This window comes from Bombyx mandarina, chromosome 19, assembly GCF_030267445.1.
Source record: "Bombyx mandarina strain Sakado chromosome 19, ASM3026744v2".
In the NCBI taxonomy this organism is placed as follows: Eukaryota; Metazoa; Arthropoda; class Insecta; order Lepidoptera; family Bombycidae; genus Bombyx; species Bombyx mandarina.
In genome coordinates this window covers 8,920,387-8,948,234 of record NC_143225.1, presented here as the reverse complement: position 1 = coordinate 8,948,234, position 27,848 = coordinate 8,920,387, and the positions used below count along the sequence as shown (strand labels likewise).

At 36.1% G+C, this 27,848-nt stretch overlaps 1 protein-coding gene across 4 annotated transcripts in view; it reads right to left on the bottom strand.

Moving 5' to 3' along the window:
• Sema1a (semaphorin 1a) overlaps window positions 1-27,848 on the bottom strand; it is a 461,552-nt gene that overhangs the window by 29,144 nt on the left and 404,560 nt on the right. For all 4 annotated transcript variants that reach the window (XM_089735294.1, XM_089735292.1, XM_089735293.1 and 1 more), the window contains exon 4: window positions 8,441-8,549. In XM_089735294.1, the coding sequence (XP_089591420.1) occupies window positions 8,441-8,549 (109 nt within the window). The remainder of the gene's footprint in view (window positions 1-8,440; window positions 8,550-27,848) is intronic.

Sequence of the window (27,848 nt, the reverse complement as noted above, 5' to 3'; positions counted from 1 at the left end):
AAATAGGCAGGGTGGTGGTACCTACCCGCGCGGACTCTCAAGAGGTCCTACCACCAGTAAAGTGGTAGTATGCCTTGTTATTAATCAGATACGGTAATACTCACACTAATTCCTATTAAGATTTGCCGCTCCAAAAGCCTATTGTGGAGTTGATCTAATGATGAGAACCGTGAAATATCAGTTAAATAAAACCAGTCTCATTAGGTTTTAATGATCACTCACTAGATCTAACATGTTTCATTTTTATTCATCATCATTCTCTTGCCCTTCTCGCAGTCACCTGGGGTCGGCGCAATATGTTTTCTCCTTCCATACTCCTCTATCATACACCATTTCTTCGCTCACTCTCCGCTTACACATATCGTCTTTCACGCAATTCATCCCTTTTTTTTCTTAGATCTACCTCTTCCTCTATTAATAAGTTCTTTATTAACAAATAGATTTTGTTTTAATTTTCACTTAACAAATCTCCAGTTGAATAGTTGATTAATGAAAATTAAATATGCCATAAAGATCAGAGTTCATTAACCTAACATATTAAGTATTTTGTTAAGAAAATAACAAGACTTGGCCTTTATCTGTTTGACAGCTTACCGTGCTGAGGTGGGCTGAGGTTGTCGTTACTGAAGAAGTTCCAAAAGCCGTAGAAGTAGGGCGGCACAAAGCGGCTTGTGCACAAAATGAGGAGACGTTTATACCCAGTAGTTAAGTTTACAAATCGTCCTATTGGTCCCAAAGTTCCTGTTAAGAACATAATTTGTTTAACGCTGTTTGCATCTCAAAAGCGACATCCTTGATTGTCACTATGTTAGTAACAGTTCTGTTCTGATTGAAGCTATGCGACTGTTGCTATTCTATTGTTTATTATGAAGCTTTCGTTCTATATGTTCTGTGTTTGAAACGTAATCAAAATATATTTATCTATTTAAAATCCGTACTTTTATGCAAATCTTTGAATCTCCGTATCATAATAAAAATATTATATCTTGCTAGTTTGATGATTTTCGATCAACGGACATTTCCCTGTATGTTTTGATAAGTGACAAAATATGGGTATATCTTTTTGTTTTTTTTTTTTAATTATAAGCCTTTTTTTATGATTTCTAGCCGCTTATTTCAACTTGATGTCTCGATAACTCAGTATTCGCTCCTGACTAAAATGGCCTTGAGCGTCGAAATGGCAGACGTATAAAACAAAGTAATGCCATTAGAATCCTGACTTTTAACAAGCCAGAAAAGTTTAGTTTTTATGTAAATTACTAAAAATACAGCACATCTATATATTAATACGTGAAGCAAAAACTTTGTATCCCTTTTTACGAAAATTGCGCGGACGGAGGAGTATGAAAATTTCCACACTTATAGAGAATATATAGAAGAAGTGCACAATGCTAATATTTTTTTAAAATAATGCGTAAAAGATACATTAAATCAATAAAGAAAACACTACACACTACATACCATGTATTTGACGCACACACGCATGCATACTATTTATTGCCAAACTTTTGTTCTTGACGTCTGTGGTCAAATTGAGAATAGATTAAATATTGTTTGTCTTTATTAATATTTTTTTATAGAGTAGCCTTGGCGAAATTTGTGATTATAGAAGTATAAAATACAATCATAATAGTGTACAAACATACAATTCCAATTAATTATAGTCGAATTTCGGCTACTGCGGGACCTCTAGTATATTTAAAAAGGCTTGTCCCTGTTAAATCTATTGATTTTCATATTTAAATACATGTTTTACTTCAAATTGTGAACATTGATTTAGGCAAAATCAGTTGAAAAACAAGAAAAAACCCGAAGTCAATTGAATTCCTGCAAATTTATTTAGGAACCGACTGCATTCGGAGCACGTTACGACGATATGTACTGTTACGAAACAGAGAATCATTACAGAAGGATCATATGAAAATAATGATTTCAAACAAATTTTTTTTTAAACTATATTATTTCGATATTGTCAAAGTCAATGAAATAACTTATTTTGATTTCAAAAGTAGAGAGAGATTAACATTAAAAAGCTATATGCACAATATTTCTCATTGTAGTAACTTGAATGGGGATGCAACGACTGAAAATATTAATTAGTACAAATGGATTTGTGCCGATGAAGAACATGGCCAGAAATTGTTTTTTGATCAATGAAATTACTATATGGAAAAACTACATACATATACACAGTGCCGGATTAAGCCAGCGCGGGGCCCGTAGCAAATTATTTCAAAGAGCCCTTGATCTACTATGGGTTCTTAAGTATAAATTGGTAAAAAAACAAATCAATAGTCTTTACGTTTATTCTAGAAAATAAGTTTTTGGTATATGGTTACTAAATTATACTAATAATAATGTAGACTATTAATCTTACAAATAAATATATAATTTTAACAACTTAAATCGAGCCCTCTCAATTCTGCTACACATCCACACTGTGTCGGGTAAGAGTGCTTGCATACGTCAGACTTTTTGTAGAGCTGATTATCAGGCTGATTGAATTTATACACGTTTATACAAACAACTTTTCTTAATAAGTCACTCAAAAAATTAAGCTCTTGCTTCTCTTGCTACATGGTTAATCCGGCACTGCATATACATATACATACAATAATAACAACAATACGATATTAATATCTTTTCCTTTCACAAACGAGATTTGAAAAGAGTGCTCAGACGGTATATGTGTGTACGACTTGTGTACGATTAAATGTCAAAAACTTTCAATTGAAACTTTTTCTATAATACAAAATAGAGGGATTGCTTGTATAATGCATCATGCATTAGTTTTTGTTATATGAAACATATTAAACATTATTAGATTTATACATCTGTATTGCATTTATTTTGTGTCACCATCGTTCTCGTGCAATCTCGATCCTGAATTTCTCTAGTCCCACGAGCGGCGAGCAATCACTTGCAAAGAGTACTACCGACTTTCGAAGGACTTGTTACTTTCACAGAATACCTATTCTACGTATATCTATCTATTGGTATTTTAGTGCATTTTTATCTTACTGTTTCTTCTTGTTTTAGAATAACCATACAATGTTGCAGAATTTCTATCGATCTCCGCTTTTTTGTGATATAGTGGATGAAGTATATACTATGAGATTACTACTTGAAATTTGAAATTATATGTTTTTTTTTTATTGCCTAGATGTGTGGACGATCTCACAGCCCACCTGGTGTTAAGTGGTTACTGGAACCCGTAGACATCTACAACGTAAATGCGCCACACACCTTGAGATATAAGTTCTAAGGTCTCAGTATAGTTACAACGGCTGCCCCACCCATCAAACCGAAACACGCATTACTGCTTCACGGCAGAAATAGGTGGGGCGGTGGTTCCTACCCGTGCGGACTCACAAGAGGTCCTACCACCAGTAATTACGCAAATTATAATTTTGCGGGTTTGAATTTTATTACACGATGTTATTCCTTCACCTTGGAAGTCAATCGTGAACAATTGTTAGGTACGTATTTCATTAGAAAAATTGGTACCCGCCTGCAGGATTCGAACACCGGTCCATCGCTAGATACGAATGCACCGGACGTGTTATCCCTTAGGCCGTTAGGTATATAATTAAGGGAGTAACATACATAATTGAAGACTGTTTTAGGTATGCGTTTATAAAATAGTTTTATAGACAAGAAACTGTGCCTTGTGAAGTTCGTTAAGTGACTAGAGATTTGTTAAGTGTACCATAATAGTGTAGATGTAAGCTGGGTTGTGACTCTCATACACAGTTCAGGCACATATTTAGAAAGAGTACATTGCGGATGTCAAGAGTCGCCGTGCAAGCAAGTCTGTAGTTTGTCAATACAATCTGGACAGTCGTGCCAACCATGTTATAAGATTTGACAACTCCAAATACTCGCTAAATAAAATAAGTATGGTGCACGAATTAATAGAGAAGATGATTGACACATATCTAGCACCTGGTATACGATTATCATGAAGATGAAACTTCAAGTCCAACAAAATGTCAGAGTTCAAGAAACTGTTAAGTCTATCTATGTACAGAGAAAAGTGTACTGTCAATATAACATATAAAATTTTTTTTTTTCTTTTACAATATTGTAATATTGACGACAGCACCTTAATCGTCCTTGACCACGAAAACCATAAAATTTTGGGAAGGCCGAAAATTATAAAGCGCGAAATTAAACAATAAAAGTTATTGAACTCATGTCTAGTTTAGAGTAAATTACGTGATAGTGTTGTCACTATTCAATAGCATTGGAAAACTTAAAATTATTTAAAACAATTCATATTATTTAATAAGAATATATTAAAAACGGTGTTTTTTGGTATTTCCAAATAGTATTTAGTGGGCGATTTCGGTATATTTAAAGAAAAGCTGTTCTTTATGTGTTACAAAAAGGAAGTATTTCGTTACTGAGGAGAAATATAATCACCCAAACTTTTTGTATGAAGAAACGATACTTAATTGAATTCTTTTAAAGTCTGTTACTTTATATAAAAATCAGTTTTAAATTACAAATGTTCTACTAATACTTTCTTACTCAAATTCTTAATGAGAGTGGCATCAAAGAAATATTTATTATCGATTACATTCGTTCGTTTTAAATTTTATTAAGTATTTATTAAGTATTTTGTTCGAAAAAATTTTAATGATCTTCGAAGCCTTTATGTATTAAAGCAGGAAAAAACAGTTTACACCCAAACAATTCGTTTAAATTACCGTACCTAGTCTAAGTTGGATACTTAGACTTATATTACTAATTGTTCTCATTAGACGCCTCGTTTACTTTGCTTGAGCTTCGCAACTATCATCAGTAGAGCAGGAACTTATTAAACTGCCTCTCACGTTGCCAAATGGTTGCAGTTACATTAATCGGTCTAGTTATTCCGTTTTGGAACAGAACGAATGAATATTTTGTTAGTAGACAAATTATTTGGATGTAATCAAATAAAATCATACTGCAGGTCCCAAGAAATATCTGTCTATCTCATATCAGTTACCAATAAATAACGTCTGTGTTGTCGTTTCAATGTTATAAAATTTCATGCAGAAGTTCTAGAAGATTTGTAGGCTCCATTTTTTTTATTGCTTATGTGGGTGGACGAACTCACAGCCCACCTGGTGTTAAGTGGTTACTGGAGCCCATAGATATCTACAACGTAAATGCGCCATCCACCTTAAGATTTAAGTTCTAAGGTCTCACAGTATAGATACAACGGCTGCCCCGCCCTTCAAACCTCAGCGCATTACTGCTTAACGGCACAAATAGGCAGGGCGGTGGTACCTACCCGCGCGGACTCACAAGAGGTCCCGTGGAAGTCAATCGTGAACATTCGTTGAGTACGTATTTCATTAGAAAAATTTGTACCCCCCGGCGGGATTCGAACACTGGTGCATCGTTCAACACGAATGCACTGGACGTCTTATCCTTTAGGCCACGACGACTTCAAAATAACGTAATACACGTATACATGCTCCATGATAAAACGTCATTGATATAAAATTTATTTCTTTACAGTTATGAAACCTTTTCCCTTCTATAACTTTTATAAAATAATAAAAAAACAAAATGTGTGCAATTCACACGTGGTAGAAGTGAAACCTTCCAAAATTAAAATACAATTATCCTAAACGTCTTAAGTATATGTAAAATTTTGTCATTAGTAAATAATTGTAAGGTAGCGCCCTCTGTGAATTGATATTTTAATTTCACGTATAATCCTAAATTAAAATTCACTACAAGAGCTTTCATACACACGTTAGTATTAAAAAATCTCACAGATGGCGCTGTATTAAATAGTATGTATATTTCTGTCTCATTCTTTTGTATTTGTGTCTCTTACCTGTCGTTTTTTCCGTTGCATCCGGTTTGAAATCACAACGATTCTAAAGAAGTTTTCACTTCAAAATTTTCATCACGTTAACAAAGGAAAACGTCAATTAGCCTAATGAAATTAACCACCAACAGAACTCTTTAATTTAACCAACGTTCAGTTATAAAACAACAAGGTATTTCACACAATTTTATCTTAATTATCGTTACCGAGAAATAATACAGTTGCTCGTAAAAAGTAGTTAACGTGTCCGTTGAATTGTTTAGTGTTTCTTTAAATGGTCGGTTTTTATAGATATTTTAAGCACATTGCAGATATAGCGTGTGTTTATTTATAGTTTCAGAAGCTTTAAGTTTTGCGGAAATTAATGCAATTTTATGAAATAAATTCTATTGTTTGTATTTGTTCTTTTATTTGTTGTGTTTCTATTTGTTTTTGGAAATGAAATGTAATTAAATAAAAAATTAGAATTTTTAAATCAAAATTTCGTCGCAACGATGCAACGCAATAACTGCAACACGGTCTTCTTTAAGCTAAGCGTCCACAGGTCGGTATCGTACGCATCGGACGCATCGCATCAACTGCATTATTTTTTCATATTGCGTCCACTGTATCGGCAGCGATCGGATTGCTGACGCAAGTACCAGCAATCGGATTGCCGATGCCAGCTTCATTCGGATTTTCTTAGTGATCGTAGCTGTGTTTGTGAGAATGGAGGAAAGCGAACAATTATTTGTCATTATTGCTTGTTTGTTAGCTGTTTTTGTTAGCTGAAGAAGAAGAAAACGCAGGAACATAAAAAAAAAAGAAAACATAATATCTGGATACACGATATATTCAGGAAGAGATCGGAACATGGAGAATACCACGCACTATTTCCTGATCTGTTAAATGATGACATCAAGTTTTTCCAAAATTTTCGGATGTCTCAAGCTAAATTCAATTTTCTTGTTGACATTCATCCACAAATGGCGGATGACGCGGCGCGAGCGCGCGGGGTGCGTCCACTGGTCGGCATTCCGTATGACGTCATCAGCACGCATCGCAAAAGTTCCCTCTCGGAGCATCGGTGTCGGCATTGCCACTGTGTGATCCGTACAATGCCGATTAGTGGACGCACTTGTATGACTTTCTATACAAAGAATACTACGATCCGTTAAATGCGATGCGTCCGATGCGTACGATACCGACCTGTGGACGCTTAGCTTTAAGCGTCCACTCCATATTTAAAAATGAGTAAAATTCTAAATGTGTACTATTTTTATTTTCATTAACAATTTGAAATTCGAATTCAATAAACTTTTTTGTGGCCAGCATTCTAAAAGAAAAGTTTTTACTGTGTGACAATACTTATGACCTGACTAGGTATATTAACAGCTCAGAATGACAATCAGTAAAATGAGATTTTATATTAATGTACAAAGTAAAACATGTTCTCTCCGAGCGTTAAACAACAACATCGTTTCGGCATTCCAGAGTTTGTATTTTCGCAAAATTTCGTGGACTCATTCACATGCCACAATCCTGAAATGGCTTGAAACGAGGCCGCTCATTAACCTGAACTAAAATAAGATTATATAGAGACGCGTCTTGCCGAGCCTCGGAGTTCACAGTCGATTGCCTTTTTAATTTGCCGACATTTAGACAGAACACCTGCCAGGCATTGACTTGGAAATTGGATTAAGATATCGATGGGTATTAAAACTGAATAATACAGTGTTGTTTGTATTTGTTATAAATTGTTCTGTGATGTTCAAAATATATCCTATTCGAGTTACGTTTATCCAATTGTGTTGAAATTCTTCACGATATTTTGGCAATTTTTGTCAGATTTTTTGGCAAGACTTCTGGTATAATATCATTTATACGGATAGCGTTGTATGACCGAAGATATGTTTTATTTGCAAGTAAAAATAAGTCATTGTATTGAAATTGTCGTAGCAGCTATCTACGCAAATATTACTACGGCGTAGACGGTACTACAACGTAGGAGACGCTCTACGGAGTTAGTGTATCCATGTCAGCATAGATGCGTAGCTGAGCTTAATTTATTACTAGACGATGACCGAGCTCTGCTCGGTATTTTTTTTATGTTATATTATGTTTTTTAGAAATTATATTTAAATACGAATTATATATTGATAAAATGAAAAAATATTCCAAGATCGTTTCCATTATCATTAGGCATTTTTAAGTGAACACGTGAGTTAAAAAGACACAAATAATATAAATAAACAATTCATTTTCTTGGTCTAACCTTAAACCAAACACTCATCGGCTTCGGGTGGCTTAACAACGCCATCTTCTGAAATAGCTTTAGTGTTATTGTGTCTTTAAAGCACTTAGTTGCTCTCAATTATGAAAAATAGTATTATTATTCGCCAATAGATGTCGGGAAGAGTCATAAAGTTGATTTTTGAAAACACGAAAAAAACAACATTTTCTGAAAATAAATCGTAGCTAGATCGATTTATCGCCCCCGAAATCCCCTGTATACTAAATTTTATAAAAATCGTTGGAGCCGTTTCCGAGATTCAGATTATATATATGCAAGAATTGCTCGTTTAAAGGTATAAAGATAAGATAAGATAAGATAAGATTAACGTTACATACCTCATCTTTTCCTTTAACGACGCACATTTTGACGTCATTCTCGGGTGAGTACCAGATCAGCCTCCGCTGCTCCGTCAGGTCCGTGAGACTTAGGTTGTACACCACGTTCCTGAAATGAAATTATGTTTACAACATTTGGGTCTCGTAAAACTAATGAACCCTGTTCAGAGTTACGACTAGCCTAACTAAGCTCGCTCACTTATAATACGCCTATAAAACTCCTCAAAAACCTCGAAATAATAAACTGTTGTAAAACAACTTATTTCTGGCCACTTAGTTCTTCTAGGATGTCGGTCAAAGCACAGTTCCACTTTGAATAGGTCCGCGAGTCTCTAATTACTGATTCGACTTTATTCGGGCGGTATAGTTCACTTTAGGGTGGAGATTCAAGCTCATAGTTGTTAGGCGAATGTTTGTTTGTGGTTTTAATCGCTCTTGGAGTTGAGGGTTCAGGTGAATTTAGTTGGAATGAACGTTCGTATTGCAGGCTTTGTTTACGGTCGTTTATCGTGTCTCATTGCAGGTCCCTTGTTTGGTTTCGTGTAGGATAAGGTGAAACAATTCACTTTGATGTGTTTAGACACGTTACTGTTTGATCTCGCGATGGATGGTGATAGGAATTGTAAGCCCGCACGAATTGATACCACCATCCATTCCAGATCGAAGGCTAGAACTGCTATTATAGAATTTAGATCTCATGCTTCAAGATAGGTGGCAGCACTTATATTTTGATATCCATGGGCTTCAATAATTGCTCAATATCAGGTGGGTTATGAGCCAAATGACAGACTTACTGGTGAATAAAAAAATCGTTAGGCTGTTAGTGAGGAGAGACAAGTATGAGACCGCAACCTCTTAAACTATTTCCGTATGAACCATGTTTAAGAAAAAAACTAATGTTTATGGTATAAAGAAGATGTTTGGATAAAAATAACATAACAGGTACAGATATGTAACCCAAATCAACGATTTTATAATTTTACAAAATTATGAAAGTGAACAAAAATAATCGATTTGATGTCGAGAAAACCCCACGGAATCTAATACATCTCGCAACATGACGTTATTAGGTCAAGGTAGAAATAAGGCATATTATAGATTTTTCTTTGGATCGGTTATTTTTTTTATTTAAGCTATATTGAGATGATAATGTAAGACGAAAGAGATAGGTCTAAGGACATATATTGAAACAATACGGAAAAATGTGCGATTTGTTAGTATACCGCAATGACTGCATGAAGTATGCAAGCTGTGAAAGCAATGCATCAGTGATTAGTAGTATAAAGTAGAAGTTTGGGAAGAATGAATGTTGTGAGAGAGAAATAGAACTTTTGAAAATTTAGAATGTAGTCAATACTAATAAGATGAGCGACGGACGATCACGTAATGACATACATTAAATCAATTTTATTTGAACTTCCTTGAGGGTTATGGAAGTAAAAAAAAAACATTCGAAGAATATGACATAAACACAATTGTTGTGAAAGTGGACAAAGATTTTTCGGACAATATTGCGTACACAATATGTCGAGTAAAAGTTCACATTCTGAGATCCTCTATTTTCAGGTTCATTTAAAGCACAATGGTTGTTTTCCGAGATATTACTAGCACAAAGATTACAATCTAGACTAGACCTTTTGTGTATGGAAAAATCCTTCAGGCGGAAAAAGGTCAAATCATCTTTATTGTGAAACACCGCGAATGTAGTGGTAATACAGATGGCTAATACAGATTTTGTTTTCAAAATAGCAATGTCAGTGAGTTAACAGCTTCTACTTATAATGGAGGTGGTATTTGGCTTTTGATTTTTGAAAGATTTTGTTAAAAATATACGTTAATTTAATGTGAAAAAAGCGCTTTAATTTATTCTATCCTGTTCCTTCACAACAGACCGAAAACAAAGGTCAAAACTTATGACAAAATAGGATAATAAGTATAAGTTTTTACCCAACGTATTTATCACCAGTTTAGTGCATTCGTTTTACGTCAGTACATAGCTAATGTCTTCTGAATACACAATTTAATAATGAATTGTGTGACAAGTTGTGGCAATTCATTAAAGTTGTCAAGTCATACCTGCGCACTGTCTTGCGTAATTGCGAAACTGCCTCAACCCTTAATTAAGATATTTAGTACAGAAATTTCTTAAAGAAATTATGAGGTAAACTTTACCAATTATAACACAGCTGAATAACCGGTGTGACTTACATAATGTTTTTGAGATTTAACAGACAAACTTCCGTTTGCTCCCAACGGATTTCAACTTGAATTTTATTGATATTGCAATAGAGTTTTAAATGGCAATTTCATAAAGTTTTAATAGCACTTCTTTGTTTAGGATCCGACATACTGTAGACCTGCTCGTTTCGACCTCTGATTCAATTTTTACGAGTATTTTATTGAAATGGAATTATAAAAACGGTTATTCGAGCAATAAATGGACAGGAATTCTAACTAAAAAACGTTTTTGTTTTTAAATTTATTTTTGTATTGTTTAAATAACATTGAACGTTTCGCTTCGCTTTTGAATTCTGAATTGAATTGAATGTTTCAAATGGTTGGAGCTTTATATGATTGCAAATGAATCGTGAAGTCTATATATTAATAGTTTCATGTCCTGATTGATGAATACCGAACCTAATGCGCTTGGATTATAAAAATCCTCAAGAAATTTATATGTATTTATCACACAATTAGCGATAGTCCAAGCGTAACGTGACGTATACGAAGGTTTCTACTAATGTTTATGTAAAGTCCGCGATGTTTTAGCTTTTTCAATCCCCAGGTTATACATAATTTATAGGTTATGTATAAAATTCGTTACACCAAAAACATTAGTTGTAAATACTTAAGTGAGGTTATGTTTCACACAAAAGCCAGACATTTTAGATATTGTATGCGATTGCATTTGTTTCCATCAATTGGCTAGGGGTCCGGCTACTGGAAATAAGGGAAACGACCATAATTTGGCAAAGTAAGGGGAGCCAATTTGCGGGAGCCCCAACCCCGCTCATATTTTATGCCCTAACCGTTTTTTGTTGACCAACGAAGTGGCATGATGTAATCAAGCAATCTTACACAAACAAAACCAGCTCATAATCTCATCTGTGTTGCAAATCGAAAAACGCCGTTGGCATGTTTTGAGATTTGCAAAAATCTCTTAGAGATGGATCCCTAAGCATAATTAAGTGTACAATATTTATTTAGCTTGGTTTGCTTTTACTATGTATGTTATTTACAGGAGATTTTAACAATTATCGTTTTACATACGCTTTACCCTATTCTATGACTTCAACACTTGCTGTTAAGTATACAAACTGTCATTAAGCCTATAATCTTGTTTACGCAATTCACGACTCTAATCTCCCCACGGTATGGGTAGATGCGGTTCGTATGATTGCACAATAATTCGTATCGTTTGGTAGGTTTTTCACGAAAGAACTCACGTCGATAATTCATTGTACCGAAACCTGAACCGGTCAAATATAAGAGAACGATGTTATCTAAGATTGTTTGGAAAATTTGGAAAAATTGTTTTCTTCCTTTTTTTTAAACTACATATATTATTTTGCGTTAATATAGATAATGAAGATCGTGGAAAGTTTGTATTATAATCGGGAAAATTCAACGGACACGATAGCTGCTACTAGCCGACGGCACAAAGTCTGTATCCTTTGTCAATTATACGCTCCAATGATTCCCGCCAAAAGGCGGACCGCGGCCGCCATTTTGTGTGTACGACGATCGTCAACGACGTCTATTGTTCGGGCAGTCATTCATGTTTTTGTGTTCTTTTATCTAATTCCGAGCTTTCTGATTGATGGTCAGACCCTACAATTATTTTCGTGTCCTCGCCGTGATTATTTTTCGTTTCTAATTCTCGACGAAATAAATCATCTAGAAAAAAAACTTTCGCTCTGTGGGAAATTAAAAATAAAACAGCGGCCATTTCGAAAATCAGAATCGCTCTCATCAATATACATGACGCACACGCGGCCAATGATCGAATCGGAATGAAGTCGTCAATGTTGTCAGTACTTTTATAAATGAAATTTACATAGTAAATAAAATTATTGGTTTAATTCAAGCGACTGTTTTCGCAGTGCATCTACGTTGGCACCATTTATATTTCGTGCTGATACAAAATAAAGTATGTAATTCAATCGAACTTTAATGAAAATGTACTGTAGTTAATATTACTAATTAATATACGTAAAACCTGTTTTCACTATTGTAATCCGCTGTAGTGGCAAATAAGTAATGCAGTTCAGAGGCGCAAGAATATCCTCTCAAATTTATCTGTTTTTCGTCTATACCGAAAATCTATGCTGTATGTGAGAGAGTCTTAAAGACGTCAGGGGATTACTAGGGGTCCATAAAATGCCTTCTAACTAGATGCAATAAAACAGACAAAGAAAACAGTGGGGGAGCAGAGGCGACGGTTCTGTCGTCGCTACGATAAATTATAGATAGCCTGACAAAGTGACTTTATCTTGGCTACAAAAATTCCCCTCGAAACAGCGTTTCTATTTGTAATCAGCCAACAAAAACGAGATAAGGATATTTTTTTTCTGGTTGCATTATACGGTGATTCGCCAGTGAGATTACAGGATGTGTGGTGTTTTCAAGAAGGGAAACTTTTTTTAATCACGGTCTCTTAAATATTTTCTTGGACGTAGAGAGATGAGGTATTTTGAGACCATAAGTAGTATCAACCTTCTATCACCGCCGAAAACCATTCAGACGTTCCGGATTGATGGATGAGACAACTGTTATATACTATAATTGACACAACGACCTCACAGCTCAAGATAAGTGGCGTCTACTACATGAAGTGTATGCGTTTAATAAATTAACATCAGTGGGGTATGAAGCCTTAAGAAAAAGTTTTTTTTTAATCTATGTTTGCAAACCAATCATTGAAACATGGGCGAATAAGACAGCCCATATTGAAAAGTGTAGAAATTTGTAGTTCAAATAGGTCTAACTAAACCAATTGAGCGGTTAAATGAACGAATGAAGGAAGAAGAAAACAATAGATAGGCGTCACCAATATTTTCAAGTTCTTTTATTTCATTATCTCATTCAATAAACTAACCTTTCCTATGAACATACATTTTTATTTCTTTTAGATTGCGTTTTCCCAAGAATATTCTTTTGGAATGTAATAACTATTCTATTTGAGATAAAAAAAACTTTTGTTTTTAACGTTTATGTCAAATTTGAATTTCGAATGGAGGCATTCAGTCGTCTGCGAGTGCAATTTGTTTGCATGCGCCCCGCTCGGCGTCTATATTGGAAAAGTTACGAGTCCGGTTTTAGAACAATATCAATAGAATAGTGGCACACGTGCGCCGGCACAAATATTTGTAAAGAGCAACAAGCTTCGAACCTGAAACAAAAACTCAAGTAGGATTTAAAGAGTTTTATAGAAGTGCCGTCAACGATGTCTTTTTAGAAATATTTTACGTCGACGTTGACGTCATACCGGCCGTAAGATCGCGCGTCCATGTGGAGAATTTAAAATAAGTAGTGGTCCTGCAGTAGAGAAATTCGGGGGAGTGCTCTGAGGAATTGTTCCAGATGATACCGTCATCTCGTTTTTATCATCGCACCGCCCGCCACCGGAGTAGAGTTCATCCATACTACCTGGAGCCACTGCGGTCATCCACAGTGCGTTTCCAGGGGTCTTTTTTGCCATTTACCATCCGGCTATGGAATGAGCTCCCCTCCACGATGTTTCCCGAGCGCTATGACATGTCTTTCTTCAAACGAGACTTATGGAGAGTACTTAACAGTAGGCAGCGGCTTGGCTCTGCCTCTGGCACTGCTGAAGTCCATGGGCGACGGTAACCACTCACCATCAGGTGGGCCGTGTGCACGCCAAGACCACATTATAGACAAGTAATGTTAAAAATAAACAATATTAACCTATTCTCAGTTTGACCATAGACTTTAAGCAAAAACAAAAGTTTGACAATAGACAAAGAGTATATAGGTGTGATGTTTTTTTTATTGATTTAAAGTATTATTAACGCATAATAAAAAAAAAAAATTAGTATTCTGCACTCCTTCTCTATATTCTCTATAAGTGTGAGAAATTTCATACTCCTTCGTCCGCCCAATTTTCGCAAAAATGGGTACAAAGTTTTTGCTTTACGTATTAATATATAGATAAATAAAATGGTCTCTAAACCAGGATTTTCTGTCCTACGGGAATCGGACATACAGTGGGAATTGACTATCGGCCTAACAGTCAGGGGCGCTGGTTCTGCTACTATTAAAACCTGTGCAGTTCATACGCGGTAGAAGTGAAACCTTATGTACTTATGAAGTACTAAAGGTCCCGCAGTAGTCGAAATTCGACTATAATTAATTGGAATTGTAAATTTGTACAGTATTATGATTGTATTTTATACTTCTATAATCACAAATTTCGCCAAGACTACAATATAAAAAATATTAACAAAGGCAAAGAATATTAAATCTATTCTCAATTTGACAACAGACGCCAAGAACAAAAGTTTGACAATATAAAGTATGCATGCGTGTGTGCGTCAAATACATAGTATGTAGTGTGTGTAATGTTTTCTTTATTTATTTAATATATCTTTCATGCATTATTTTAAAAAAATATTAGCATTGTGCACTTTTTCTCTATATTCTCTTAAAGTATGGAAAATTTCATACTCCTCCGTCCGCGCAATTCTCGTAAAAAGGGATACAAAGTTTTTGCTTCACGTATTAATATATAGATTCTATCTCATTTCCCTGCAGGCTAAATTTTAGTAGGTATATGTTTATCTCTTTTTAGTGTCATATTCGTTTCTACAAGTTGCATAATTTCCCTTTCATCGAGTCTCGGTCAAGTTTTCACTAAATAAACAATTATCGCTAAGTGAAAGATGATAGCAAACAGATGTTTTATTTATTAACTCGTTACAATATTGTAATCTTAAGGTATTACATAAGAGCGAGACGACAACGCGACGTAGCTGCGGTCTTAGGTCCCGTCAATATTGCAAAACTTTCGCATCTGCCCCGAAAGAGTTGAATGTTACGAGATTTATTGCAATTGCTTCACAACTCAGAACAGACATTCGTGTTTTCGATTATGTTTTTTTCAACACGCTTTCCTTAACTCGATCGCTATGAAAATTTGCTGGTATATACTATAATATTATTACTATTATTTATTTACTTACCATTATTTAATGCGTATTTTTTTTCAAATTTTATGTAGTTTATTGTATGATTTATTTAGCCATTTAATACACAACTAATTTTGTGATTTTGATTTGTTAACGTTAGTTCGCTATCGTGAAAGTTATTTGTGAATGTGAGTTACGTATTTTTTCCTAAAAAAATTGGTACTCGGTGCCTCGATTTTCCCAGCAACAACGAATACACCGGGCATTTAGACATATAAATGTGTAATTATGCCAATGATAATGCCAATGATTAGCTCACTATTAGGTGAGTAAATACTTCTCTTCCACATTCCAGCAACGTATCATTGAAGAAAGATTTCACACTTCTAAATTCAAATATTGTTAAAGTATTTAATTGAATTATATATTTTTTTACTTTTCACTTTTATTACGGTCGACAGTAAATCTATTCTTCTTTAATTCCTTTTTTTGCCGTTTTGTGAATCATTTTGTCATTTTCATAAAAAAAGTAATAATAGGAAAGTCTTAAAAAATAGAACACGAATTTCGTTATACAATTAACGTATTCCACGTATTTTTAGGCGGCCGATTCCATCCAGTTTTTACAATGTTAATTTGGACAAACGCTACATGCAGTCGATTTAACGAACCGAGATAAACCCAAAATAACACATCGACCGACCGCTGCGCTCATGTGAAGTTCGCTTCTGTACACGTGAGCCAAATAAAATATTTCTCGCTTTCGTTGTTATCCACGACTCGAGCTATTTCTTAACGTGCTCTTTGTCAAATTGCGTGATATTCACACAATACGTATACACATGCACGCTCGTTTAAGCAGCCAGTGAAGAAGGCGCCCTCTCGATTCTTTAGCGTGCTTCGTTTCCGCGCAGGAACTAAGGTCTCATTTAATTGGACATCCGGCAGCCGCCCGCATACAAATTCTTAACATTTTAATTAAAAGCGTTCAAAGTGTTCAAAATACCGACCGCACCGAGAGCCTATTGTTGTCTCACTCTGACGGCAGCGTGATTTATGACCCACGGAAATGGAAAGGGTTGCTTTCATCCTTCGGCGAATTTTGAATTTTATCCGTAATGAAATATTTCATTTTTGTGACAATTCAAACTGTAGGAAGAGTAGGACTATAAGAATTGGAACGAGGCTATTGACCGGATACAAAAAATTTATTTGTGTAAAAAGTCTCGTTAAATAACATATGATACTAGATTGCTGTAAGAGTATATCGAGTTCGATTTCCTTTAGTGCAACTTTAGTGAAAACATTTGGCATTCGGAATCAACAAAAACAAATGAAAACTTCCCAGGAAAGACATGCTGTATGTTGTTACAGACACTGAGTATTTTGAAATTGACTTGAAAACACATCGACAAGAACGCAATAAGATTAAGAAAGGAATTCAGAGCTTCCGCTCTACCCCAACGTGAGTTACATATTTAATGATAAACACGTCAATCACTTATCGGATTACCTCAATGTGTCGAGCTCAGTGAGAAATCCTCTAATCTTGTTCGAACCGTCACTGTGTGGTGTGAGGCAGGGAATTTTGAAAACAATTAACCGAATTATTACAAAAGGTAATGTGCAATTATGTAATATTGTAGCGTATTTACAATCTGTAATTCATGTTATGATACAAAAAGAAAATCGGCTTCGATTTCTACATTTATTTTTGAAAATTCTCTGCGACAATATTTAGTGCGTTATTTTTATATTTATCATTCACGCAAATCTATATTTAAAATGAGTAAGTTGACTTTTCGATTTTAATATATTATATTGTAGTGTGAAACTGATATTATTCAATAAACTTTACTGGTGGTAGGAGCTCTTGTGAGTCCGCGCCGGTGGGTACCACCACCCTGCCTATTTCTGCCGTGAAGCAGTAATGCGTTTCGGTTTGAAGGGCGGGGCAGCCGTTGTAACTATACTTGAGACCTTAGAACTTATATCTCAAGGTGGGTGGTGCATTTGCGTGATGTCTATGGGCTTCAGTAACCACTTAACACCAGGTGGGCTGTGAGCTCGTCCACCCATCTAAGCAAAAAAAAAAAAACTAATTTATTTTCAGTTAGTAACGTATTTCCAAAAAGGAAGTTATACAATCTATTGAAGGACAATAATAAAACAGCAGGAAAATATATAGACGAAGACAAAAAAGATTTTACACAAATAATGTTTTCGATAACAAAAAAATGTATCAAGCAGATTCAACGGATCTCCATCAGAAGGTGGCGTACTCACACACTTAACAAGTTAACTGATCTGTTTTCCCTGAAACTACTTTATTTGTTTAGGCTCCAACAAATAGGTACTGGGCAGGGTTTAGCAGGGACCGCCTCGGATTGCGTCCACAACTCTTGTATTGTTTAATGAAAAGAACGCTCAGGGAAAACGTATGGCCGAAATAATACGGTTGTTTTATTTACTTGCTTGTACAAAAATAAAGATTGTGTTTGTTTGTTGAGGATGTGGCCGGGCACTGTACGGAATAAAGAATTGGAGGCAAGGTCTTTGCGTTCTTGACTTGAAACGGTATAATTACGATATAAGTAAGCAGGAAACATCGGCGGTGTGAAGCACCAATTGTTTCCTTGACCTTGTTTTAGGCAGTATCTATGTATGTATGTAAGTAGCTTAGAGTCAGCATTTGATCCAATAGATCTGAATAAGTTACGTACTTAACAAATGTTCGCGATTGACTTTCACGGTGAAGGAATAGCATCGCGTAATAAAAATCAAACCCGCAACATTATAATTTTCGTAATTACTGGTGGTAGGACCTCTTGTGAGACCGCACGGGTAGGTACCACCACCCGCCTATTTCTGTCGTGAAGCAGTAATGCGTTTCAGTTTGAAGGGCGGGACAGCCGTTGTAACTATACTGAGACTGAGTTGTAGATGTCTATGGGCTACAGTAACCACTTAACATGAGGTGGGCTGTGAGCTCGTCCACCCATCTAAGCAATAAAAAAAGACCAAATTACAATTAAATTAAATTTAATATTACATTCTATTTATTTTATTTTGATACAAATGCCCGAAAATCGGACAAGTGGATGAGATACTGAAGATAAGGATAACCAACAACGTTGAATAATAGCCGTTATTATTCAGATTTGAATGCGTGTTGTTCCTCCATTAGCTTTTAGGAAGTGGAGAGAACCAGTTCACGGGGCGCAATTACCTTCCTGAAAAGGCCGGTAGGGTTGAATACTATTGACTTATGTTATTTTGTGTCGCAAGGAGTTTCCATGAGCCCTCTCATTCCGCTAATTCTAATTGAAGGGTACATGCCCTCGCGAGTCGCCCCACTCAACCTTGTTTGTACAATAGATACTAATTTAGCAAAGTTATACACTGTGACTTGCTGTTTGAATGGATGTGCTTTCACTGTATTTGAATTGCAAATCTTATGTGACTTTTAATATATGTAGTTTTTTGGGCTTCGAAATATTTGTGGTTGTGAAATTTTTATATTATCCACTAACGTTAGCGTGATTTTCGCGTGAATGTATACTACAAAATACTGTTAGAATTATTTTCAGTCAGTATAAAAATCTCCTATTTGGGATATGCTTAAAGCTTTAAGAAGGCTTTTTAGTTTTGTCAGAATTAATGAGAGAATTAATGAGCTACAAGTAAGCAGAATGACTTTAGGAAGGAATCTTAACTTAGCTCATACGTTAAAATCAAGGTGATATCGTCTTCTCGCATTAAAACTGTATAATCTCAAAAGTTAATAATTTTACAGGAGAGTGTTTTAAAGGTTTAACATGTTATTTTTTTTTAATATTAATCATCTTTGCAACATTTATTTTTTATCAGTTAAAATATGTGTCTTTTAAAGTAAGATAAAATTATTTATTAATTTTGTTAATAGTAGTCAAAAAATTGGTAAACTAAAAAAAAAAAACTAAAACTAAACTACGCTCTTTTGACAGTATTTATGAGAAAAATACTGGTTATGATACCAAATGATTCCGCATATTAACTCAATTTCAAATATTTTGGGAAATTGTACACTTTTAATGCGAAAAGACGATATGTACTCTGTTTAATGTGGCTCCATTCAGATAGTAATTCGACTAATGCATAGAAATATTCCGCGAATCATCATTTGCCTGACAGTTTCGTGCCCAGAGAGAATGCTTCACGATCTGAACGATTCGCGAAGGCTCCCTAGGGAGTACTCCAGAAAATATCTCTGCCTAGTGATGGATGCGATGATTAACTTAATTTCTTTTTTGCCACGAACTATATCTTGTGTGTCATTTCATTTTACAAAGATAAGTGTGAATGCTGAGGTTAAGCAATATATTATGTAGTGTTTGAAATTGAAATCTTAAAAAAAAATTGACTTTGCTTAACATTCATGAATTTAAGTATAGACGTTGGTCTTCAAATGTTTAAATGACAATCTTGATTAAGATGCCACATTATTTTAAGGATGCCAATAGTATTAAGGTTATTGTTAATTTATAACTAATACCTTTCTTTAAATTGCTTATTTAATGGAAGAATGAAACAAGAAGACAGTATGACGCCTAACTATATTTGTGCGCCTTAATTATCGGTAGTTTCTTATTGATAAGATTTTCTTAATGTCTCATAGCGTTTACATAAGTTAATTATTTAAGAAATATTTATATTTCATTAGAAAAATCATTTATAGAAAAAAAAAATCGTAAAAGATGACATTCGAGAATAAATCAAACACAAGAAAAGTGAAAGTGGAGGTAATTAAAGAAACTTGTAGAAATTTAAATAGACAAACAGATATAGATATAGATAGACAAACAGATAGGTAGGCAGCGGCTTGGCTCTGCCCCTGGCATTGCTGAAGTCCATGGGCGACGGTAACCACTCACCATCAGGTGGGCCGTATGCTCGTCTGCCTGCAAGGGAAATAAAAATAAATATATATAGGTGCGTCGCCGAGTAACCTTTCTATACTCAAGCATTTAGAATGAAATATTCAAATGAAGTTAGTAACTAAATCAAATACGTTTACTAATTTGAATCTATTACAAAAGAAGAGTAGCTCACGAAATAAACCCTAACTTGGGTTTGATTCAATAAAATACAGCCTTAGCCAATTTAAAGGCGTAATTGAAAGTTTTGTATGAGCATGACAAGCGGCTCTGAATAATTTCGCTTTCGGAGGTCCGTTATATCGTGAAAAATAAATGTTTTCATTGCCGAAATTGATTTTCGTTTTGGTCTTGTATGAATATGATTAATTAGGAGCGGATTTATTTATGAAAGCTAACAGTACGGACACGGGATTTTTGTAAAAAGTAAAAAGGCTATGTTCGAGGGGTTAGCGGAGGTTAAATGAATGTACGAGTTTAACTTTCATATTGGGCTTTTTTTTTTCGCGAATGTTGTCCGTTTTAGCTTCGAAATTTTTACCTGGTATTTTCAAGGAACAGCATGTGTTATTTTAAATGTGTTAGTTTAGGTTCAAACTTTTGATTTGCTAAATGATCTCTGCGTTTTTATCGATAGTTCAGCAAAAGAGTTATACATTTTAAGCTTGTGATACGATGTGCAGGGTATACTAAAATCATTCCTGAACACAAAATAAGTAGAGTTGTGGATTCATTCATTCTTTATAGCAATAAAGAAACCATATTTACAAAAAACGTCATTTTTATTTTAAATATAGTGTTTTGGTAAGCATTACTTTTAGTGTATTTTGTTCGAAAATAAGGGTGGCGTAGTCAGTAGTGAGACGAGCTTGGTTGTTTACTCTCAATGATTTGTAATTGTTTCTTGGTTTGGTTTGTTTCTTTTATTTGTGTTTTTATTTAAGTCCTAGTTCATTATGTATTGTTTTGTAAAATTAGTTTAAGCCGATGGCTGTGTTGCCAGAGCTTTCAAAAAATAAAAAAGTAAAAAGTTTGGTTGTGTACGACTTTTTGCCGGAAACGCGAGTAGTAAAGTTATGTCATAACTTCATCATTCTCCTGCCCTTCTCCCAGTCACCTGGGGTCGGCGCAACATGTTTTTTCCTTCCATACTCCTCTACCATATACAATTTCTTCACCCACTCGCCTCTTACACATATCGTATTTCACGCAGTATGTACATTTGTAATCATATCATCATCATCATTCTCCTGCCCTTCTCCCAGTCACCTGGGGTCGGCGCAACATATTTTCTCCTTCCATACTCTTCTATCATATACCATTTTTTCGCTCACTCCCTTCTTGTTGTGTGATTTGTTTAATTTGGCTATTTAGTGTTTCTTCAGGTTTAAATGTGTCATAACGGGTGGTTTATTAACTGTTTAGTATCTGTTAAGGTGCACAAATGTGGGAAAATAAAATAAAGCCGCTGAACGTAACTTCTCGGGATCCTCCAAAAAGTCCACTGAAAAAGTCTCAGTAAATAACTATCCTTTTACTGAGATTATATTTTATCCCATATCATCTCATCTCATTTCATTTAATTTCATCTCAGTTGATTAATGTATCATCTTCATTTCATTTCACTCCATATTATAATTTTTCATTAAAATAAGAATATAAATTAAGGCTTGACCTAAAGGTCTTAGTTACCAGGTCATAGGTTGTTTACTGTTGTGTATAAAATCGGAGCGCTGCTGTTTGGGATTATCCCACAGATACAGCCCACTAAGTTTCTCGCCAGATCTTCTCAGTGGGTTGCGTTTTCGATCCAGTGGTAGATTCTGCGAAGCACTGCTCTTGCTAGGGTCAGTGTTAGCATCACTCCGGTTTGAGCCTCGTGAGCTCACCTACTAGTTAAGGTTACGCTGAAATAGCCTCTCAAGGCAATCAGATTAGGTAGGAAAAAAAATTTGGGGTTACAATTGAATGAACTACGAAACGGAGCTCAGCCCGCTGTCGGTTATGTCTAACGTTGAGTGCCCCCACTTTAGGACCTTCTCTCGGATCCTGTTGAACCATTCTCGGTGCTTTTAGGCATTCCCAGATGCGATCACCGTTCTCGTCGAACTCGTCGACAGGAACGAAGAGTTGTGGCACTCAACTCATAGATACAACGTACTGAGTTTCTCGCTAGATCTTCTCAGTAACCAGGGCATGTGTTAGCACTAATCTCAGCCTGAGTTCTGTGAGCTTACTCAGTAGTCGTGGTACAGCTAGATTGCCCCTAGAGACTACTGGTAGAAAGGTAAAAAAATCCCGTTCAAGCTAGTTCAGATGAATATATTTCTTATTAATGATATTGTATGGATAAAATTACAATTTTTTTTTATTGCTTAGATGGGTGGACGAGCTCATAGCCCATCTGGTGTTAAGTGGTTACTGGAGCCCATAGACATCTACAACGTAATTGCGCCACCCACCTTGAAATATAAGTTCTAAGATCTCAGTTTCGTTACAAGGGCTGCCCCACCCTTCAAACCGAAACGCATTACTGCTTCACGGCAGAAATAAGCAGGGTGGTGGTACCTACCCGTGCGGACTCACAAGAGGTCCTACCACCAGTAAAACAAATCGCTACATCATATAATTTTGGGCTGTTATTTAAATAAGAAAGTGTCTGTCTCTTTCAGTCTTCGAAGTAGCACGTTTCGTTTCTTTTAGTATCATTACGCTTTCCGTGTAAATTTACAATCTCGTATTTTTTTTTGATCTAAGAATTATACTAAAAACAGCATATAAACACATTTCGGAGAGTAGGATGTCGTAGAGGCATCGTCAGGAAGCACCGTTTGGGCGTTATGATATGACAGTACGTACGGTTGTGTGTGATAAGACTGAAAGACCAGCTACAGACCGTTGTTTGTGACAACTGTTACGGCTTTGTATCGAGCAAAATGAACATTTAAATGTTTAACGAAAATTTTAACTTTTGTTAAAGAACGATTTCTTCGTATGTACCTATATAGTCGCTTACTAGAGTTAGCAAACCCATAGGCACAGCCCACTGAGTTTCTCGCCTGATCTTCTCAGTGGGTCGCGTTTCCGATCCGGTGGTAGATTCAGCGAAGCACTGCTCTTGCTAGGGCCAGTGTTAGCAATACTTCCGGTTTGAGCCCCATGAGCTCACCTACATGTTAGGGTGAAGCTGAAATAGCCTCTCAAGGCTATCAGCATCCTCCTCCTCCTTCAGTCGATCGCTCATTGCTGAGCATAATGATGCGCCCGCCCGTGACCTTTTTTTGTAATTTTTAGCCACTTATGTCGGTCAGTGGCACAGTGAAGTGCGTGGCTCAGTCTCATGTCCAGACACTCAGACACTTGGTCACTCCATCTTTTCCGGCTACGACCTCTGGATCGTCTTCCATCCACTTTACCCGTCACTATGAGTCTCTCCAGAGGTTGTCAGAGGGTTTTCTTGCTATATGACCAAAGTATTGGAGCACTCTATATAGACATTTGGTGGATAGCCTTTGGTCAACTTTAACTCGTTGAGGATGGAAGCGTTCGTCCGGAAAGCCGTCCAAGGGATGCGCAACATGCGCCGCCAGCACCACATCTCAAACGCGTCTATGCGTCGCCTGTCAGACTCTTTCAAGATCCAGGTCTCAGCCCCATACAAAAAGATTAAGAAAACGAGCGTCTCAACAATTTGCACTTTCGTCTTCTTGAGTATGTTTCGATCTCTCCATATTTTGTTTAGCTGGCTCATAGCAGATTTGGCCATTCCGATGCGTCGCCTTATTTCGGTTTCCGATCCACCTCTATTGGAAATAATCGAGCCGAGGTACACGAAAGTCTTGACGACGTCGTATTGGCCAAGAATATTATTCTCGTTAAGGGTGCCGTATTTATCCACGATCATGATCTTTGTTTCGGACTGGTTGATCTTTAGTCCCATTTCCTCGCTAACTATAACCAGACGTCGCAGCAGCTCCTCCTTTCCTCTTCTGATGACGCCACTAATGTGGTATCATCAGCGTATCGTAAGTTCGAGATCTTTACGCCCCCAACTGTGACGCCACCATCCCACTCCTCTAGGGTTTTGCGCATTATGTATTCGCCATAGATGTTAAAAAGTATGGGCGAGACGATGCAACCCTGGCGCATTCCTTTCTCAAATCGGAACTCTCTTGATTGTGCTGGGCCGATCCGTACCGATCCCCGTCCCGACAGGTACAGAGCTCTCATCAGCTGAATCAGATGCATGGGAACGCCCATGTCCTTAAGCACGTACCATAAATGCTTCCAACTAACGCAGTCAAAGGCTTTTTGGTAGGTAGGGGAAAAAAGAGTTAGCTTCTATCAATGCTTTCAGATTTTCATAATTTTATCTCTGATACAGTTTCACCAGTCAGTAGGTTCAAGAATGAACTTACAGTTCGATATTTTCAAAATATCTTACATACGTTTATCCAGCTCCAAACTAGAATTTCCTGTACTATTGGAAAAAAATACAAACTCAAATACGTTTAAATATATACACATATAGATATTAAACACCTAGCCAATAAGCAAACAAACATCACAAGAATCACAATCACAAAAATATTTGCCCGATATGGGAATTGGACTCACGACCCAGCATTCAAGGACGCAACTACTACACCATCATGCGAGTCAATATATTTAATACAAATTTAGAAAATCATCCATATTAGAATCATATACATAATTCAATCTGTTCACACTGGTGCTATGTGGAGTACAATTCTAAACCCATATCTCAATGTCGTTACAATCTTGAAGCACGAAGGTCTGATTCTCAATTGCTTCTACCAATTAAGCAAATGTATATAATTTTGCATCGCGATGTCTTTACGAGAAGATTTTGGTCCGTTAACGCGGAAGTTATTCGTGAGTAAACGAGAAATACTTAATTATTTAGAAGGAAAGGAGGAAATTTATTTAGGTATATACAAGGTCGAAGCATCAAAGCTTTTGATTACGCTAATCACGTTTTGCTTCTGCGGAATCATTTTGCAAACAAAGATAAATATGTATTTTGTTTTCTCAAAATCAACCTTTAAATCTAGGATTTTCAATGGAAGCGTTACCGCAGTAATAAGCTTGCATTATGTTAACGATATACTGATAGCGTTCCGTGTACATATGTGTGGACGAAACAACGTTAATTTCGTTAAAAGGCCGCACAAAAGAGGATCGCACCCTCTATAGCGGAATAACATTACATGGGACGCGGCCCGAATAACGTTTCCGCACGGTAAGCGAACTTATAAAATTAGGCTTTGGGCCTTGAAACAAGTGCCGTCGCTTATCGTCATCTAGAAGATTATTACATACGTCATCAAAATAAAACGAGCTATTTTTAAATGAGCAGATATTGCGTTGTGGTGAATAAGAGTGGACTGTATTATTAGTTTGATATTTTTATTAGTTCATAAGTGACAAATTAATGAATTTAAAATTAATGAATATAAGAAATATGAAATAAATGTGTCTGTCGCCCTTGGCGGCTGGAAATGAAAAGGGATTGACATACTTTTTTATGTAAGCGAGATCCTAACAAAGCTGCGCATAGTCACACGACTTTCTTTTATTTATTTATTTCTTCACCCTAGCGTGTAGGTGAGCTCACGGGGCTCAAACCGGAGTGTTGCTAACACTGGCCTTAGCAAGAGCAGTGCTTCGTAGAATCTACCACCGGATCGGAAACGCGACCCACTTGGAAGATCCGGCGAGAAATTCAGTGGGCTGTGTCTGTGGGTTAATTCGCTCGTCGAGCCCTTCGTCGCAAGCGACGGGTTCGACGAGGCCGGTGACCGGTGCTTGTGGTACCTAAAAGCACCGTTAATAGATCGGGAGGATCCGTAATGACATGTTTAGGGCCACGTCGACTGTTTACCATTCGGTCTACAGGACTGGCTATGACGATTTTCTAGCTATTTTGCAGGGATTGCTAAAGGGTTTTTAGAAAAATATTAGTACCTCATTAATGAAGTGTGCACAGAAACTTAATTATTTTCCTCAAATGTAGATTTTTGTTATGTTTAAGGGACATATCAAGCTACACAAACGAAACATATTTTTTAAGATTTATTTATTAAAAAAAAAACTGCGTAATAGTCGGTATTGCGACGCTCCGCACTATGAACCCATTAATAGAGTCGATCTATCGACGATTCGCGCTCTAAGGCTTAAACGACAATTTGTAATGCAATGTAAATGCCTTCACATACGTTGGGGCATCAGAGTCTCAATTGTGTTATATGAAGGCTGTTTAATCCGGAACACATCACTGCTTCGCGACCGCGCCGGCTTGTAATACACCCTGCTGCCCGTAAAGTAATTAGGCTAAAATGCAACCGTCATACCCGGTATTGAGAAATGTAAAGAAATTCTTGACAGTAAGAGCTCGGGAACACCCTTCACGCTACGTACATATAGTTTAGTGAGAAGTGGAGAACAGCTTCACATCATTCCCGAACTTGTAGCCTCAGTCGTGAGAGACATCAAATTTAAACCTAAATTTTTAAAGGGTTATTTCTGGATTCACACAGATTTCGTATACAAATTTATGTAAAATCTTACGCGTACTGTATGTAATACTTAATATAACCATACCAACAACAGCACGGAAATTCTCTGAGAAATCCCCAAAAAAGTCCTTAAAAAGTGGAATTCCTTATAAATATACCGCTTGTGATTTATATATATTTTCGTGGCCACACTGAAATGTTAGTTCGGAAATCGTGCGGACGTCTTTGTTTGTGTGTCACTACAATCGTTTAAGTAGCATTTAAACACGGCAATGAAGATTGATTGTACGATAGCTAAATGAAAACATAATTCAGTCCAAACGGCCGTTCGCAAATGTACCTATTTTTAGATTTTAATCAAACACCGAAATTAACTCTCGAATAAATTGTTTCAGCTATTTCCGTGGAAACTAAATGACATTGGTGACTATTTATGTCATAATCAAACAAATATAATTATTGTGGTTGATTGGTTAAGTAATCTAATTAGGTAATTTTTCATGTTAGCATCATTGGAAAATACATAAAACTTAGGTGTCAGTCGTTCGATTCAAACAAATAAAAAGGATCGTTGCTTGTTCTTTTTCGCGCACCCCTTCAGCGAAATCGTTTCGACATCGGTTTCATAACAACCTTTTTGCTCCCTTTAATAAATCCCCCGCAGAACACAGTTGAGTTCAAATGAGAATTTCATCGGGCCACGTCGTGACCATTGTCATGTAAATCTGATTTGGAAAGAAATGCAAACTTTGCTGGAACGGATGAATATTTCAAATTATACGACTCAACTAGACGTTCGTTG